The sequence below is a fragment of the Myripristis murdjan genome, chromosome 21 (assembly GCF_902150065.1).
Source record: "Myripristis murdjan chromosome 21, fMyrMur1.1, whole genome shotgun sequence".
Classification (NCBI taxonomy): domain Eukaryota; kingdom Metazoa; phylum Chordata; class Actinopteri; order Holocentriformes; family Holocentridae; genus Myripristis; species Myripristis murdjan.
In genome coordinates, this window is record NC_044000.1 from 8019060 (window position 1) to 8038451 (window position 19392).

Consider the following 19392-nt stretch of genomic DNA (forward strand, 5'->3'; position numbering starts at 1 on the left):
GGCGTGCTGTGGGTGCAGCTGTGTGAACATCCTGTTCTTTTGCATCACTGCAACTATTATCAATCATTTCTGCTGCGCTAGAATATATGATGAGTGTGCCTGTAAAGCAATACATGTTCATGTTGCAGACAAACCCTCATCGATAAAATGAGGAGGTGTAGTTTGTGGAAAAGATTATGAAGTTGCTGATAACCAAACAACTGGGCGAGATAAGGATATATGGCTGAAATCATACTTTATGTGACTCTACAGCAGTCGGCCTGTGTTTGAATGTAAATAACAGTATAGTCCATAACTCCATCATTCACATGACAGGTTGTTTCACCCCTTTATATCTCATTAAAAAAATAATAATTAAAATAAATAAAACTAACCTAAACAGCACTTCCTGGCTGTGTCCGGTGAACTTCTTTCTTTAATGACATTATTTCTACAATATCTCTTCTATGGATATGAATATTTAGATGTTATATGGTCTTTATAGAAATGAAATAATATAGAACAGCAATACACTGCTTTGCTTTTGTTTGTGATTTTTGTGAAATTCCATGTTGCCCCCCTGGTCATTTTGTGCTTACTCCACATGGAGTACTCGTTCTGGCTTTTCTGAGAGTGGCCAATCTGCCATTCAGGGAAGACGCTACCAGAGTAAGCAAGGTCAAGGCTGTAGGAGTTTTTCCCATCACAGACTGAAGACAGGGCATTTTTGCTTTATTGGACAGATACTAGGCAGAGAGACAGGAAGGACAGGGCAGAAAGAGGGCGGACGATGTGCACAAAAGGGTCCAGGCCAGAATCGATAGACATTTTAAATGCACTGCTTAATCTTTCTCATGTGGATATTTACATTAATTATGTTCTACATGAGTCAAATTGATCAAAGTAATACTTGTACTTCTGTTGGATATTTTGGTGCTTGTCTCACCCCTGTGTGCCATCCTCTATAAAATATCAGAATTACTCTTTATTTGGTCCTATCAAAGACTTTATGAGCAGCTGTAATTTTTTGAAATGGTAGATATTTCATTTTAAAATGAAGGTCTTCTGTGTCTAGTTAAGGAGCGCTAGCTGGAAACCAATAGGCCTTATTGAGTTGAATGGCCAAGTTCATTGTTTTACCAGCCCCACCAGTTTCCATTTGGGAGCTGGTAAGGTACCATTTAGAGCCCAGTAAGTACATTAGTGTGATGGCTGCAGCCCGGCCTCATGTCTGTAATCAGGTTATACAGTGTTCAACCTGAGTGACCTGCAGCCTCTGAGTCCCTGTTGATCAAATGTCCATGCAAGTACACACACACACACACACACACACACGCACGTACAATAGGAGTGTGTGGTCGTCTAATTCAGAGTCACAATACCTGGTATTGTTCAGGTTGCCTCAGCACTACTTATTAAGGTGTACTGAGGGGTCACGTCTGCAACAGAAATAGTTTTATTTCTAAGGACACCTTTTTCCATTGGGCTTCCGTGCTTTTTTGTAACAAAGCCCTGTATGGCAGGGTTTGAGTCATCTCTTGCGCAAGTTGTTGTGGAAACAAGATTCTGTGATGCTCATGAATTATTTATACCACACTAATTTTAACAAATCAAGATGAATTATTTACAGTTCAACATGAATGTATTCTCTAAGAAGGAATTCTGTTACGGTGTGTTCATATACCTCATATTCCCAGAGTGCATTTCAGGTGACCTTCACTGTACTGTGTGTGTGTGTGTGTGTGTGTGTGTGCGCGCGCGCCCTGCCTCCACGACAATGATGGAAGCCACTGTTCCTCTCTTGGAGCCCAGAGATAAAGTGTTTCTCAGAGAGGGATGTCAGGCGCTGTCACAACAGTGGATTTGAGGTGACACGTTGCTGTGGTAGGTTGCCCGTGTCTCTGTCACCAACTTGAGTTTATTTTATCTTTCTTTCTTTTTTTGTGAGCCTTTTTTTCCCCCTTAGTCCCACAGCTTGCATTTGTCTGACTTTTTTTTTGTCATTTGCATTTGTAATAGCACTCTGACTAAAACCCTAAACAAAGAGGAAAAAGGCAGAGTCAATGGCCTCTGATACAAAATGGGTAAGAAATGAAGAGGCGGCAAGTCACACCTCAGTTCACAAACAGGAGACAAAAGCCAACTTTCCAGGCACCTGTCTCTTTTAAATGATCACTGTGGGATCATTACATAATTTCCGCGATTGCCAGGGTTAAAATGAAGGTTAAAACTCTTGTTTTAACCCTCATCCTTGTAAATGCACGTGAAGATAATTGCAGTAATTAGAAATGTAGTAATTTTATGATTCAGTATGCAAATTTTGTGTATTTGTCTGTGTGTTTATTTTTCGTTTGCTAATTTGTTCATTGCCTTTGGAAAGCTTAGTGAATTCACTTGATTTCTTTCAACAACATGGAAAAAAAAGTGATGAGCAAATAAGCAAGAAATGACCAGAAAATTTGCAAGAAACTAATAAAAAGTTACAAAAGTTTAAAAAAAAAAAAAAAGCATAGAATTACACTTAAAATTATGGTATAGGAAAACTGACCATAAAATTACCTGAATAATTTGTAAAATAAATAAATAAAATAAAATTACTACAAAATTCACCCTAAACATATAAAACAAAATGAACAAATGTGAATTTTGTTCAGAAATACAAAAAAAAAAAAAAAAAAAAAATCTTGGGTGAAATTTTGGACCTATATTGATCTTATTCATGGATGAAAGGGCCCCCAAATGGTGTTTTGCACAGAGCCGTCAAATTGCCTAAAGACGGCTCTCTTTGTGACCAACAGATTTAGACTCAGTGAGCAGTTGCATTGAGTGTTGCTCCTTCAGGATGCGAAAATAAGCCAAAGCACAAAGATCAAACAAAATGCAAAAAGAACAAACGTAAGAGAACGGACAGGTGATAGAGGAAAAAAAATGTCTTGCCTGTGAGACAATATTATGATCGTTGGTCCTCTCAATTACAAGGTACATTACTTGAGCGCTCAATGGTGGGTGAAGGGGGTTTATGAGGTCTGGCATAAGTCCTTCTCTCTTGGGTTCACTTTGTAATCCGGAGAAGCACTCTCCCTTTGTCATGGATACGGTGAGCATCCTGCCATTTTCAATGCATTTTCATAGTTCAGGTCTCTCTGTGTGTGTGTGTGTGTGTGTCAGATGGCTCAGTTCCTACTGAATGTATTTCAGTCTGTTGGAAGCAAAGGGCTTATGTGTGTGAGAGAGGGAGAGAGCAGAGTGAGAGTGAGGGAGGAGGAGACACTGGGGGAGTGAGGAAAAGGAAGAGATCAATAATAAAAGCAGGATTTGAACCACTCCATCATCTTTAACCAGCACCCGCTCTCATCTGATGAACGTGTGTGTGTGCGTGTCTGCGATGACCTCCCGCAGTAACCCCTCTCCTCCTAGTGCTGGTTGTCATTTGAATGGTCGCTGGGCAATTGCTCATTTCCAATTTGCGGTAATAGAACAGGTATTCTGCTTGATTAAGCAATGTCACCACTGATAGGACCTCCTCTGTGATGGCTTTTAGTGGAATGGGTCATTTGCCCCTCATTCATCAAACATTCAAACTAAGAGACTCAATCTTAAGCAGCTTAATCCATTTTTCATGGTAATACAGTATTCATCAGCTACATCTCAGCTCAGAAATGCTGTGCTTAAGACAGCTTTCCAGACTGCTGATTATTAATGATTTGTAACAAGCGAGCAAACTCAATGCTGTGCAGTTGGGGCTACAGGAGTGTGTGGAAGAGCCGGGAGAGGGCAATGAATCCTGGTTCTCCGCTGCCTCCTGGTGGTTTGATGGGGCACTGCAAACACATCTACATCTTCACCCTGGTTGTTATAAGTTCTCAGTATTCTCCTCTTCCTTCTCCCTTACCTACTCTTCACTGGTCAGACTGGTGTGGGAGCAGTCTGTGCCACTGTCTGGAGATGGGCCACATCCTTCATGAAACCCAGTGGTTTTGTGCAAATGTGTGTGAATTTCCTTCGGGATGAATAAAGTATGTATCTATCTATCTATCTATCTATCTATCTATCTATCTATCTATCTATCTATCTATCTATCTATCAAATCTGCTTTTTCAGAAGCTCCGTTGTGATGTAGTAGGAAGACAGACAGGTAGGTATACAAGAAAAACACAACATCATGATGGTGCATGTGGATGCCTTTGCCTTTTAGCTTTTAGCTGATGTGAGTGGCAGGCAACTTTGCCACTAAATGATTCTACTCCAACGGCAGCTAGAAAGTCCTGAGAAAAATGAGGCACAGTTTAACTTCACTATAAATTATTTCATTTGAAAATGTTAAGATACACACACAAAAAAAGAGTTATTATTTCAATGCATGTCATTGCTTTTGAATCGATTTGTCAGCGTTCAGGTGTGAGATCCAGTAATTTCACACTGGTGTATATCAGTCAAGCAGTTGCTATACTGGTGCTCATTTTCCTATTGCTTTATGGCATTGTCCTTTCCCATCTGCCCCCATATTTGTTCTGTTCTTCCTCAGTTAAATGGCCTCGGTGACAAGTCCCCTACTGAGGGCTTCGGTCCTGTGAAACTGCAGTACGATGTGTCATGATGTGTCATGACCTCTCTCCAAGTGATCCTTGGAGAGCTGCTCAGCTGCTCCTTTTATTCTGCTTATTGGTTTCAGTTCCCATTTTCTGTTCTTGCTGGTCTCCTTTTGTTCCTTTTTTTTTTCTAAGTTCTGTTGAGTTTTCGGAGAACTGACTATATTATTGACACTGTCCAAAATATGCATACTGACAGTTTCATTTCTTTGATTATTGGTGTGTCACAGGAGGTCAAAGGTTCCTCTCACTGCATGTTGTGTCTAACGAATGTCTGAAGTCCTGATCGTCTTCTGTAACATTATATATTTATATTTTACTAACCTAACTTCAGTATTCTTTTGGAGGAAGTTTTATTTTGGAACGTTAATACTGTCTTATCTTGAATTGTTGAGCTGAGACCTTCAAAATTTTTGTGACGCAGATATAGAAAGTGGAAATCTGATTTTCTATAGAGCCCCTTTAATGCTTTTCCTGGCACCTCTTTATCATGTCTGACTATAACTTCTTATTATCTTGGCCACTGTTATCCCTCTCACAACTATCCATGTACTTTGATGAAATTCTAAGCTTTATTCAGTGTGAAGAACTTAAATACAAGAATTATATACAGGAAAAGTACATTATACTACATATACTGTTTGGTGTAGTTGCATATATGCAGTCAATGACAACAATAAGTAATAAGTCTATTTATATTTAATCTATAAACTTGTTACCTTTTTTGAGTCACTTGTCTCACCAAGGCAGAATGTCACAGAAGTTAATTCACATGGATTCATTGTGAAATAATTAACACATCATGCACACATAAATGAAAACTGGTATGAAAAATGATGTATTTATTTCATATTACAGACACAAATATTTCAGTCAACACTGGTGGCAGTATAAGCAAATACAGTTCTACTCGGTAATATTAAAACATTTGAACAAGTTTCATAGGAAGACCGCAGACGACTGCACAGTGCATGTGCGGAGGAAATATGCTGAAACATGAAAATAGCTACAAGATAGTCCGTAATAGGAAAGCTTATTAGTTAAATGTCACTATGAAAATCTTGGACCACGAAATAAGAAAGCTTATTCCTGATAGGCACTTGCATAGGTCTATTTTAAGATTAATCTTTGCAAACCATAGATTTCTAAAGTTAAACCATACAAAAACAGCCCCGGTACAGTGAAGTCGTTTAAGCCCTAGAAGATCTACCTGCAGTCACACCCGAGATAAGGCATATTCAGGTTACAGAAAAAAGACAAAAGGCATCGAGTGACTCCATGTGACTTTCAAGTTTGTGCTTTTTAAGTCAGTATTGTGACACTGCCTCTGGAGAGGAAAAACTTAGTATTCTAAAAGGAGCGTAACTGTACCTTCTAGGTCACAGTGTTTCTCAAATAAAGCCCTCTTCCCCAGAAGGCTTGGTGTGGTGGGTAGCAAATGAAAGTGGAAGAAAAAACAATCGTTTTTTTGTGCAGGTTCTGTGACTTTCTTCTCTTGGAAGACGCAGACAGGCATTCATGATTGACATTTAAAATCATTATGTGCACAGACCACAAGGCATAATGGAGGTTGTTGGAAAAATAAGATTATGTTTCACATTCTAAGTAGTGTCCAAGTGTGTTTACAGGTGTATCATATTCCAGCTCAGTGCTTTTCGGTTCTCAATTCAGGTCATATTTAGGATGAGCTGCTTGCATGAGGCTTCATATTCTGACCGATAATACCTCTGCACAAAAACAGAACAGAAAACCCAACCTTAAGCAAGATAAGGTTCACATGCCTATCAAATCATAATCAGTGAACTGTACTTAACTTGGCACTGTATATGCATCAACTCAGGGAAGCGGAATACTTGATCACCGCAAATAAAATCATCAATAATGTAAATGGGAACTGTTACAATGATGGATTATCTCATTTGCAGCGCTCCTGCTATTTGCTTCGCAGGACATCGGGTGACCCCCTACTGATAAACAGAAAGTGTTGTTCACATTGTTCAGCATCATCTTTTGAGTACCAAAGAAGTACAAAATCATTAAGATCAACAGTGAAAGGCTATATTGCTCTGGTGAGTCTCAGTACTTCCATTCTATTGATTCTTTAGACATTTAAGATTGGATATAAGCACCTTTAAAGCCACAGCAGCCTTGAGGTTAAAAAAACAAACAAAAAAAAAACGGGCTTGTGACTTGCATGTTGTCAGTGGAATGGCTGGGAAAGCTCTCCCCTTCTTCAGCTGTCAAGGTTGAGTGTATTTTGATTGGAGCACGCTGTTCAGCTCTCTCAGGTTTCTAGACGCCACCTTTTCGCTACTTTGGCTTTGTGGATGGCGGTCACTTGGGTAATCCTCCCAGTGGCCCCAACATTTTTTGCCCGGCTCTCAGCTCAACCACTGTGCTCTGTATGTTCCCTTATTCAAAAATCCCCCTACAACTTGCTGGTGAAACTGATGTCAAAAAGTGGACAAATTTTCGGAGATTTCTCCATTGCTGACTTATATAATAGATCTTTTCCATTGCAGCCATTTTGACATGAAATAGAAGGGTAAACACAAATGACTACAAATGACTTGCCAAACGGTCTTGTGTAATACAGTTTGGCCTGCTAGTCAGATGTTACTGTGAAGTGGGGGCAAAATCAAATGTTATACATGATATCATTACATGTAAGAAGATTTAGAGAAGATGATTCATTTTGACAATAGCTAAAGGTAACAGATAGTTGTTCATGAACATGTTCAACTAAAACTGCAGAAAAATGCAAGTATGAAATAGCCAAATATGCCACCCCAATTACTATTCTTTATGAATAAATGAACCATAGACATATTTATACAATATAACATATGTTTGTTGACTCCAACCCTGCTTCTCCAAATAATGATTTAATGAAGTCTTCATGCTCTCCCTGTGGATTCATGCTGTGGGGCAGCACGTGAGATGAATGGTTTCAGTAGATGTAACTCTGTCGATAGCGCAGCGGCAGCGACTGTTCTACTGTCAGAAGTGCAGCCAGGTGAACTCAGCTGTTCCAGTTGGCTGCACTGCTGCCAGGCTGATTTTGGCAAGGTAATTACTGTCACGTGTGTTCGGACTTGGCAGCTCTGATACAGGATCTGAACGAAGCCTTAGACCTAAATGGAGGAGAACCTTGATGGGATAGCTTACCCAAATGAGATATTATTTCACTTCCCCCCTAGCTGTTACATAGGACAGTAGTGGTGCTATCTTCCTCTCATTGTTACTGAGTGCTGGATACTGGCTGGGTGCTCCAAATGCTAACTGTTAGCCTCCTGCTATAGAGAGGGGCACCATTTAAGCTCAAAAATAGGTTCTTCAAGACCCCTCTTCTTGTGGAGAGTGGGCCAGCTAAAGCAAGATTACCTTTCAGCTACAGCTGGATGGGAGCTTTATCTCACTCAGCCACCTGACAGGAGCGGTTGAGGGAAGACATTGATCTTTATTCGCTTTCCCTGCTTGAAGTTTTTAAGTCGGCTCAAGATTCAAACCAACAACCTTCCTGTCAGCGGCCTGCTTCTTTAACCTCTAGGCTGCTGTCACACTCAATTGCGATGCATCATCTTGGGATGCCCCGGTGTCCCGTAACATCAGAGCTCTACAGTTCTTAAGTGGCTGCGAGGGGAAACCGCAGCCACCACACTCTGTGGCAAACACTCTGACTTCTCCATAGTGCTGCCGCAGCAAGACCAGTGCGGTTTCCCAGGGTGACCCTTGTGGCCGTGACCGCAGCCCTTGAAACCTCCTGAAGAGAAGAAATCAGAGACAGGAAATCCACAAGCTGTCAGCAGAGCAGCATCACACAGAAACTTTAAAATACTCAATAGTTTGCTATCGTTTCTCCAGGAAGGAAGATGGCACCATTAATGACATGCAGAGGAAGAAACGCCCACATTGAAATGGGGACAATCATAGATGACCATTGTTATTTTGAGTGGAGTTATGAATGCGTGGCCTTTTCATCTTTTGTTCTCTCTTACTCAAAGACAGACCTTCACGTACGGTAAAAGGATAGACAAAAATAAAGTAGGCCAACAAATCTGCAGAAATCTTCAAAGTCTCATGCATGGAAAGATAATAGTCTGGCTATGTTTTATTTTTGCAGAGTATATATTCAATCATTTGTGTACCTGGCATAGTTCCTGCACAGCCACAGCGAGCCTCTTTGGCTCCTCCACTGGAGCAGAAGGAGCAGCAGTGAAACGTCCCATGGTGACGCCTGAACTTCCTCTTCACATTCAGGATGAACGGTGAGCCCTGGAGGCAGAGAGAGGAACAAGCCGTGAGCAGAAGAAGGCAAAGACCAGCTATGACAAATCAATCAGTCAGTGTGTCTATCTATCTATCTGTCTATCTACGCAGGCAGAAGTCAACACTACACAAAACTCAGAAAAGTGTCCACTTGAAGATAAGCTGTTAGTCTTTTACTTATCAGACATCTCAATAAATCATTTTAAATCATAGCTGTGGGCAGGCAGCCTCTTTTTGAGTTTTACGCCTGGGGAGAAAATTGTCCATGTCGATTTTTGGTGTGGGAAAAATGCATGCTGACATCTGAGAAAGAATCAGGATCCCTGAGGTGATAAGCTCGGGCAGGGCCATAGCTCAATCCATCTTAGAGACGTAACCATTTCAGTAAACACATGCTGGGAATTTTATGGGTTTTTTGGGGGGACTACGAGTTAAAACAGACCGTGAACAGTGAAAAATGTTTGTTTTGATTGACTGATGAAAAGCTGAACTGTGTTTTGGGACTGAGATATGGGCTATGGGCTATATATATCTTCACTAACAAGGAATTGTTGTGTTGAGTGATTTCTGATGTGGTTTCTTTACTGAGTGGCTTAACACATCCTTTGTGGGTTTGACCAAATTATATTATCAGGTGTCAGGACAGGGATCTGGGTGAAACTGTTTATCAGTCAAACAGTCTCAATATTTCAAGTGCAATTAAAATGTATAAAATAAACAACATAATTATCAACAAGGCAGCTCATAATGTTGATTAACTGCAGTTTATTTAGAGATATTCAAATTGTGACAAAAGTGGCTTCACTTTGAAATAAATTCACCTCATCCTCATATTTCCATGTGATGTAATTATATTCTTACAGTTGATTTAGTACCTTGACATGTTGGGTTTTGACACAAACCCAGACAGAGTAGGCCCCTGGCTCTACTGGTGTGTATGAAACACCGTAGGACCCATCGTTGTTGTCAGCCACCGTCGTGTCCACTACACTGCAAGAAAAACAAATTGCCTGTGTAATATGATGGGAAACGACCGAAAAATACAGCTAATGCATAATTCTGTTACACTAAATCAACACCACAACAAACAAAATCAATCAATGTTGTGAGCATCTTTTCTTTGAATGTCATCCCATTTTTCACCTGTCTTTGCTGTCACAATCCATTAGTGAGTAACTTAACGGAGATGCCAACACTAAACAGTTGCACTGCTGCAGCTTCCAAAATGCCTTGTGTTTGTTTGTTATTTGTCTTCTGAATGTGACACTGTTTTGTAGCTGACTGGGCAGCTCCCATTTGTCGGACTCTCCCTCCAGTCCTGAATGCAACATAATAGTTTAAGTTTGTGTCACATATGTCACAGAGAAAAAGCTAGAGAAAATGTTCCACAGACATATTTACCCCAGAAAGGTTTAGCAATACACCACAGAGTTTAGACCCAACCTCCATAATTTTGGCTGATTTTACAAACAACCCATTTTTTTTATTTTCACCCAATGATGATGGTAATTTTGTGACTTCATGCTGCATTCGATTGTGCTCGGAAAAACAATCTACTACTCGAAAATATCTGGCAGAACGGACACTGAAATTGAAATTCCCATTTGGAAACTTGGGCACGATCAGTCTAGCCCAAGTTTGCCACATGAAGTCACAACATCAGTCAATCAGCTGGGCGTGCAGCAAAGTGAATGCTGAGCAATTCGGTCACATCAGTTATGGTTTATAAAACATTTTTTCAAATGTAGTGATCATTTTATAGCATTTAGCCCCATTGATCTCAATACATTCTACTGTTAACAAGTGCTCACCACTGCCCCCGATGGCCAAAATACTGTACTGCACTCTGTATTTCTGTGGCAGCACAGATGGTTCAGATTTCTCTCTGTAGGCTTCGATTGTGAAAAGGTAGAAATCCCAGCTGTGGATCGGTATAAAAAAACTAATCACCTGATTCTTGGGATGCACTAAAACCGGGACAAACCGCAACTGAATCTGTTGGTTGGTTTGAGATAAGACAGTCAGAGCCCCTACCAACTTCTCTGGCAGAGGCGATAAAGTGATTTTTTCTTGGCCCCAAATGCTCTCACACACTCACCAGTTTTTTTTCTCCTTGTGGATGATGCTGACAAGGACTTGCTCTCCACCTCGTCCCATCTGCTCCCCAGCCGAGTCGCGGCACACCAGGGTGAAGTGACCCTGCTGGCCCTCCTTGCCCCGCTGCAGACCTTGGGGGCGCGGGACAGAGAGAAAGAGGTTGGAAAATGACACAGTGACTACACACACACACACACACACACACACACACACACACAACCAGTTACTACAAGATGTGCAAGTGATCCTGCATGGGCACATCATCTTAAAAGAGGCACTTCATCATTTAGACATACCACAAAATAGAGACATAGAGATGCATAGACTTGTCTTGTGCCTGGAAAGACCACACACACACACACACACACACACACACACCACAAACACAATGTAACCCCCTGCTGGGTGCTTACCCAAGCTACTTTCTCCAAATATATGGGGTCTGTGCACCCAATTTCAGTGTGGCTTCAGTGAAAGGGGAAGCACAAGTGTGTTTCAGTGCTGCTGACCCGTTTTATTAAACCTCCTCACACAACCTCTGTGTTTCATTAGCCCGCTCTGCTGCAATCCGTTGTCACACACTCCCTTAAGTTATTCAGCAGCCACTCGCTGAGGCGACAGTGTCCTGTTGAGAGCCATCGTCACTTGCTTTCGCATGAATGATTAATGACACTTTGCATATACTTGACAATATACTCGACAACAGCAGGTTGTCTCACTCTATAACTACGGATCCCACTCTGTTATTTCATCCAGTGTTATTTAAAAGGCTCATAGCAGTGTTTTTATGTTTAGTGTAATATCTACAAAATGTATAAACATTTCTGCTAATCTTTTCCCACAGTTAGTTTTCCTAAAAGCTGCAGCACTGTTGTGTTTTGATGACTTGAAACTGGGTGGAAAATAGTCCCCGGGGAAATGTTTGCTTCACACTGCCAATTATCAATTCTGTGGTTTGTGAATGACTTTGTTAGCCACAGAAGCAGAACATTATGATGTAGGTGTTTCAACCAAAAATTCAAATTTGAAAATGGAGGGATTTTGAGTGAACTTTGATGAACTTGAACTTTGGTAGAATGTTTGATTCTATACTTAGACGCGATTCCACATGGTGGTGAAATATCTTCATCAGTTGCTTCATGCTCCCCTAGGCTGCGAATCCATAATAGCTGGCTTTCCACTTTTGCGCCAAATGTGGGCGTGCTAGTGCGTGCCAAGGCCAGTTGCATTTCCATTGTCACTTCCAGCCTTTGATCGCACTTCGGTGCAGCTATGTTGGGGCCAGTTTCTATGCAAAGCAACAACTCCCGACATCCAGTTTTTGAGGAAATTAAACAGCTCTCTGTTTGTTATTTTCCTGTTTGAATTGGAAAGTAGATCCGGCAGGTGATGTCTGCATGAAACTTCAACATAATAACCTTGCGCCAGGAAGAAACAACCTGATAATTGTATTGAACTGCATGAAGAAATGGGTATCGGGACTTGCTAATTTTTACATTTAAGTAATCTGCTTTGTTAGTGTTTATGTGCTAAATGTGTTACTACAGGCTGTTTTACTGTGATTCGTGTATGCATGTACATTTTAATTGAGCTGTTTACTTTTGCTAAAGCAGATTTCTACACTGGAAATTTTACTGTAGGAAAAGTTCAGGAAGGTGATAGTTACATCTACATGAGGGGAATGTTTGCAAATGCAGGGACTAGTTCCATCCCTGCATTTGTGTGTGTGTGTGTGTGTGTGTGTGTGTGTGTGTGTGTGTGTGTGTGTGTGTGTGTGTGTGTGTGTGCTTGCAAAGCAAAGTACCTCAGCAGCTGTCACCATTACAGACGCAGCTGTTCTCACACACATTTCAGTAAACTCACCTGTCCTGAACCACAGTGTGGTCCAAATCCCTGACTTAAACCCTCATATCACACAGAGAGGGGATAAGCCTCAGTAAGCCCCTGTGATTTCTGCTTTCTTCCAGTTATCATATACATCTGGCCTTTATCCGCTGCTTTCAAATGAAAGAGGCAAACTATATAAACCGCAGCTGGTGAAACTTAACACCTAAACTAAGGAACAACTTAGGATAAGCAACTTAGGACTGATGAAAAAAATAGGCCTTAACTGATGTAGTGATGCTGAGGATTTACATGGCCTAATCTTTCATACAAAAAGGTTCCTAATCCTTAAAAACACATAGAAAAAAGTCACTATGAGATAAATGCAGTACAATTTAGATGAATAAGGAAAGGGCACAGTAGGGTCAAGTGATTGAGCTGGGCCAAAAGCAAACAGAATGCACCTCTGCAGTAGCACACATCCACAAATAAAAGCCTGACCACAATACAAACAAGGTTACCTTCCACTATATAGCAGTTTGCACTCCGGCACAAGAGGAGTCACCAAGTCTGTCATTATTTGTTGAGGGTTTCCATTTGCCACGCAGGTAAACATAGCTTACAACTTGGCCTTTTGTATGGACATGCTGTCACAAATCTGTGCAACCTTATGTGTTTGTCTACGTTGTCCTCAGTTCCTTTGCAAACAAGAGATTTTAGAAACAGAGAGACAGATATACAGGCAGACAGACACTTACATCTATGCCATTTCTCTGATTTATTGCTTTCTCTGTGGACTTGGCTATACCTCTGGTCTCTTTACTACACCTCCAGCAAAGTTTGTTGGGAAGTAGTGGAGGTCATTCTGCAGAAAACACAGGATGTGCAAGAACAACACACACCTGCTGAAACTTGCCCTTGCTCAAGGTGACCAAACTGTAGCCTTTTTAAAACAGAGATCCCACAATACAGCTGTAATGAAGACCTGTCAATGTGCCAACTTGGCCTTTTTACACTGGACCAAACAAGTGTGCGCCTAGTGTGATGTATAACGTTGCATCGGGCACTGACATTGCTTTCTAAACAATGGCAAGTGAATATACATGATCAACATATAAAGTTTTACTTGCTCATATTTTTAAGCACAAAAATAACCCTGTTTGGTAAATACACACTGCACATGTCAGAAAGTGACATGTGCAAATTTTTATTCTTGTAGAGTCATCATCATCACACCCCGTCCTGCCAGCTCTCCCTTTTACGCAGCACACATGCTACAGACTTCGATTCGGCTCAGTGACAACATCCACTGCCAGCTTAATGCCACAACAACAATGCCCCCTAATCCTTGTTTGTTAGTTTAAAATCCACGAGGGTCTGCTTTAGTCCATGTGATGTAAATTTCATCATCCACCCATGTCTGTGAGGGTCCACATGGACCCCTCTGCAGGTGTGTGCATGCAGCCCAAAATTACAAAATACAAAGACAGCAAAACGGCTGGACAGAGCTCCTGGGGAGAAATTACTTTCTGTCCTAATGCTATTTTTTCCCTAATATGCATGCTTCTTCTTCTTCATTTTTTTGATTTTGGTGGTGGTTAGCAACAACATTCTCATGCATTACCACCATCAACTAGAATGAAGTGCGGATTGGGAAATGTGCACACATGGAATGGCAGACGAACACGGACCCTTAATTGTAGTACGAATGGAACCGCGTGTGTGCACAGCGGAGCAACATTCCTGCCTTGAACAGGCTGTGTAAAGAGGCTTGTGTACGTGTGTGTGTGTTTTCATTCCACATACCTTTTGTCTGGCAGAGGTAACTCCTGCCACTTGAAAACGTCCCACAGTCAGTTGTCACTTTTAACTTATCCCTGCACGCAATTGCCTGAAGGGTCTTTCTCAGTGAGGGACCAAGGTGTGTGTATGAGAAAACAGATACTGTAGTCCTGTTGGTAACACGGATCTACATTCGCAATTGAAGCAATATTTGTGCGTTTGTTTGTTTTGTTAATAACTTTGATGATGAAATCTGGCAATCTGTGAGCATGAGTAATGATGAGGGTCAGATCCAGAGTACCTTGCTCAACATGGTTGTAACATTTTATAGTTTGTAATGTTAAAAAGCTCATGCAGTTTAAAATTTAGGCTGCTGAACACATTTAACTGCATAATCTGAGTCCACTTTTCTTAAATGAATGGTTAAATTTCGTTGTGTGTTTGAAATGCTATGTACCCTCAGATGTTGAAGACTGACCTCCTCTGTGCTGCAGGGAGGGTGGCCTTCTCAAGGGAGAGCTGCGAGGTGGGTCTCATGTGTTTGTGTTACGGTGCTGAGTGTGTGTTCATATTTGTGGATAAAAGCACTTCACTGTGCCACTGGGAGCTGAGTCACCTCTACATTCCTCCAGTACCAAAGGAATTTCTGTCCTCGGGCTAAAACACTCAGAAGGAGAACAATAACCCCCCACTGCTCCAGCAGAGCGGCTCAGCGGCCTACCCGCCTCTGCCACGGGCCGGCTGTGCTCACAACAAAGCCCGAGAGAGCCTTGAGCACAATTTGAACGCATGCGGAAGAAGTAGTTCCTTCAAAGTGCCCAAAATATAATGGATTTACGGTAATTTTATTGAAATGCATGCTGGCAGAGTATCCACAGAAGATGGAATTTCTTATTTGTAGCAACTCTCAAGTTTATCAGGACAGTTTCCCAACTTTTACTGAACGTGAGTAGGAGTGAACTTGTAAGTTCATCTTGACCTGCAAGGCACTAAAGCATATTTTGTGCACATTTACGCAACTGATATTAGTGATGGGCAGATATGTTCATGACTGTTGACGAAAAGTCAAAATATGACTGCTATGGTCCTTTAAAAAACAGAAAAGGGAAAGAAACTCAAAATTTGAATGAAAGTTTAAGAGAAGCCGATGCCCAAATCCTTTGGTTCCACACCTGTTAGTAACTTCTCTCTGTCTCTCACCTTCTCCTTCAATGGTGCACTTGTTGAGGTCCAGTGTCTTGGAGTGGATCACGCCCACCACCGGATAGCCGTCCACCTCCCCTGCTTGCTCCTCGGGTATGAAGCAGATGCTGCAGGCGTCGTCGGGGCTGACAGTCGCCAGGCGGGGGTCGTAGCCGCTCTCCGCTAGGCTGGTCAGCCGTCTCAGGGTCACCCCCTTGGCGCTGAGGATCTCTGCGTTTGAGCCGCAGGTCAGCAGCCTCTCAGCGAACTCCACCCCACCCCGGACGTCTGACAGGGCCTGCTGCAGCTGCGCCCTCTGCAGGTGGAGCTGGTTCCTGTCGGACGTACACAATGTTACCGGGATTTCAGACGATTTCAGGGATGATTTTACATACAGGGGTCAAGTCACACCTTTACGAAGAAGTAAAAGATGGAGTCCCGCAATCATTGAGCAAACCAAACAGGGTGGCTCATAGATTGTATCAAAATAATTTTAAAAAATGTATTAAAAAAATGCAACTTTATATCTTTGCAATCCAGTCAAACAGGTTGTACTATTTGCACTGAGCTGAGAAGCAAGTTAATTATTAGACTGTATAACTGAAAAAGGAAAATGCTGAATGCTTCAACAATGTTTTTGAAATGTTGGCCTCTATGACTGTAAACTCACAAATTACAGTTAATTTCTGAATCCTGATTAATTGAAGAATTGTGATTAAATCGAACTGTAAGATCACTGGTGATTCCCAACCTTACTTCCAAAGATATTATACACTACAGAATTCCTCACAGGAGAAATCCCTCCTGCAGAAATCATAGTGTTGGCCATGTCCCGGGGTCGTACCTGCGTTGGACTCGCAGCTCCTCCAGGCGGTGCAGCAGGGACAGGCAGTGTGCCTCCACAGCGCTGGCATAGCCTCGTGCAAACGCCCTCACCTCGTCCATTGTTGCCTCCACTCGCGTCTGCAAGCTCTCCTGGGATATTTCCACCTGTAGCAGGGTGGAAAGAAAAGCGATTGGTTCCAAAATATTAAATCTCAACTTGGAGTTTAGAAGACTTCTAGTCATATTACATTTAAGCTAAATAGGAAACTCACACATCCACTTCCTTTCTCAGCGCTAGTGCACCAAAGCGCTAAAGTTCACACTGAAGATAATAGACCCACACAAATGAGTGTACTGTTTGCAAGAGTGATGTGCAGGACTATTACCTTTAATATGAACGCCCGTCATACATAAAACACAGATAAGACTTTGTTCAAATCTCCCCAGTAAAATCATATACATGCAGACTGATTTTCCACTGACATTCCCCCAGCTTCTCCTCCCACCTTCTGCAGCGCCTCCTCCAGACGCTCCAGGCGAGGCCGCAGGTGCCCCGAGACCAGCTCTCGGATGCGGTCGCCATGGCGATTGATGACATCCCGTGCAGGGCAGTAGCGGTGGTCTCTGTGCAGGGTGGCGGCGCACTCCAGGCACATGGGCAGGTCACAGGGCTCACAGAAGAGGCGGAGCTCCTGGCCGGGATGGAGGGAGCAAAGGACGGGACGGGAGAGGCGACCCTGGGTCTTGAGCTCCTGCAGACACTGCACGCTGTGGGACGCTGTTCGCTTCTGTCGCCTGCAGGGAATAGAGATTAGAGCACAGGTGTGTTCCATTAGGCTATTAGGCCTGGATTATCTCACTTAAAAGACTTTGATATTAACATCCAAATCTAATGTGGAAGCTGTTCATGCAGTTGTGACTAAACAGTGGAATAAAAAATACTAAGCTAAAATGTATTGGCTAGACTCCAATAGAATAGAGTAGAACAGAATAGAACAGAACAGAACAGATGTTGCCTGTAGGCCTGGTAGCAGACCCCAAGAAACATCAGACCAGGGGTTTCAAAACTTAATAAACTTCTGGACCCCCAAGTTCACTTTCATTAAGTCACTTTCCCCAGTTTGAAGTGATTTAAAAAAAAAAAAAAAAAAAAAAAAGACTGATATGGGAAGATATTTTGGTTTGTGTTCAATAGTTAAACTGTTTAGATGTCAAAGTTGAGCACTGGCATCATTTACACTTACAAAAAATAATCACTCATACATTTTTTTGTATCAAAATTTTTTTGTGAATTGAATCATAGTGGAATTAAACCATTCCTAATTATGCCAAGGACCCCATGGATGCTCCTAAAGGATGCCTGGGGGCCCCCAGACCCCACTGCATTAGAATACAATAGAATAGAATAGAACTGATGTTGCCCATAGGCCTGGCAACAGAACTCAGGATCCACTGGACTACACTAGAGTGGATTACCATAGTAGAACATATTAGAATAGAAAATTTGGGCCTACTAGCACAACAGAATACACACAGTGAGAAGAGAATACACAACACAACTCAACACAACACAAAAGGATACAGGCAGCAATCACATAGAATAGATGTTGCCTGTAGGCCTGACAGCTGAAGCCAGGATACACTAGACTGGACTGGACTACCAGCAGACAATAGAATAGAACAGCAGTTACCTGTGCGCCTGGCAGCAGAACGCGCACAGGTTGACGCAGCAGACCTCGCAGCGTCTCTCCGCGGCTCCGTCACCGCACAGGTCGCATCCCAGCGGCCCGTCGGACACCAGGGTCTCCAGGAAGACCTCGTCCAGGGCCAGGTGGTCGGTGGTCAGCCCGGCCGCGCCCGACGGAGGGAGGTCCACCTCGGAGTCACAGTCGGGACAGAGGACGGTAACGGTAACGGCGGCCCGGGTGTCCTCCTCCGTGCTCTCTTTCTCCGGACCGGCCCGGGGGCCGCCGGAGGACACTGAGAACGGCTCCAGCTGGCCGATGCAGTCGGCGCAGAAAGTGTGCAGGCACGGCAGGATTTTAGGGTCTCGGTACAAATGTTTACACACATTACAAACCGCCCTCGGGTTCAGCGCAAATCCGTTTTGGTTTTCCTCCGACGGCGCAGCGGGACACTGACCCGCATTTTCCTTCTTTTCCGACAGCGACATTGTGTGTTTTCAACGGTGTTAAAAGTCAAAGCAACCCTGGTGCCAAAAACAAAACAATGAAAAGCAGCTTAAAATGCGCCCTGCTTCACAGAAACTTTGTAGTCCTGCACGACAAAATGATGTGCGTCCTTTTTCCTGTTTAATATCCACTCACATAGATCCCCCATCGGTGTTTTTTACACTATACAAAAGAGACTTCAAAATTCAGAGCATTGGTAATGATCCCATTGGAAACGCATACTTTTTCTTCGGGGAAACTAGGCTGCATTTACTGCTCTGCTCCATGGGACACATGATACCTCACTACTAGACCAATGGGAAGGCTTCCGTGGCCTTCCAGGCGTGGTCCCAAGACTTTCCATGACTCCGGACAAACAGCCTGGAAGTCTGATTGTCCCCATCTGCTGGCAGGAAAGACCCAGACTTTGCCCTCCACTGTTTCGATCTGAAGGATGAGTGGATGGATCTAATGTAACAGCTGGAATATATGCTCTTATGTTCTCATGTTATGATATGTTCTCATTATAAGAGGGATAATGCGCACAGAACAGCAGCTTGAAGTTTAACTGCGAGCTGTCCGTCACGACATATCTCATTATTTTCACTCACATCGAAACTTCATAAACATCTAGACACTTTTCCTCTCATTTCTCATCTTTCCAGCTTATTAAA

The 19392-nt window shown here is 42.5% G+C and overlaps 1 protein-coding gene across 1 annotated transcript; it reads right to left on the reverse strand.

Moving 5' to 3' along the window:
* Positions 1-5401: 5401 nt before the first annotated feature.
* On the reverse strand, positions 5402-18993 carry trim45 (tripartite motif containing 45). Its single transcript, XM_030081711.1, has 8 exons — positions 18239-18993; positions 17054-17342; positions 16567-16712; positions 15741-16057; positions 10936-11065; positions 9713-9827; positions 8717-8843; positions 5402-8331 (listed from the first exon to the last, which is right to left on the reverse strand). The coding sequence occupies exons 1-8, from the start codon at positions 18718-18720 to the stop codon at positions 8177-8179; spliced, it is 1761 nt and encodes a 586-aa protein (XP_029937571.1). The 5' UTR covers positions 18721-18993; the 3' UTR covers positions 5402-8176.
* Positions 18994-19392: the final 399 nt, after the last annotated feature.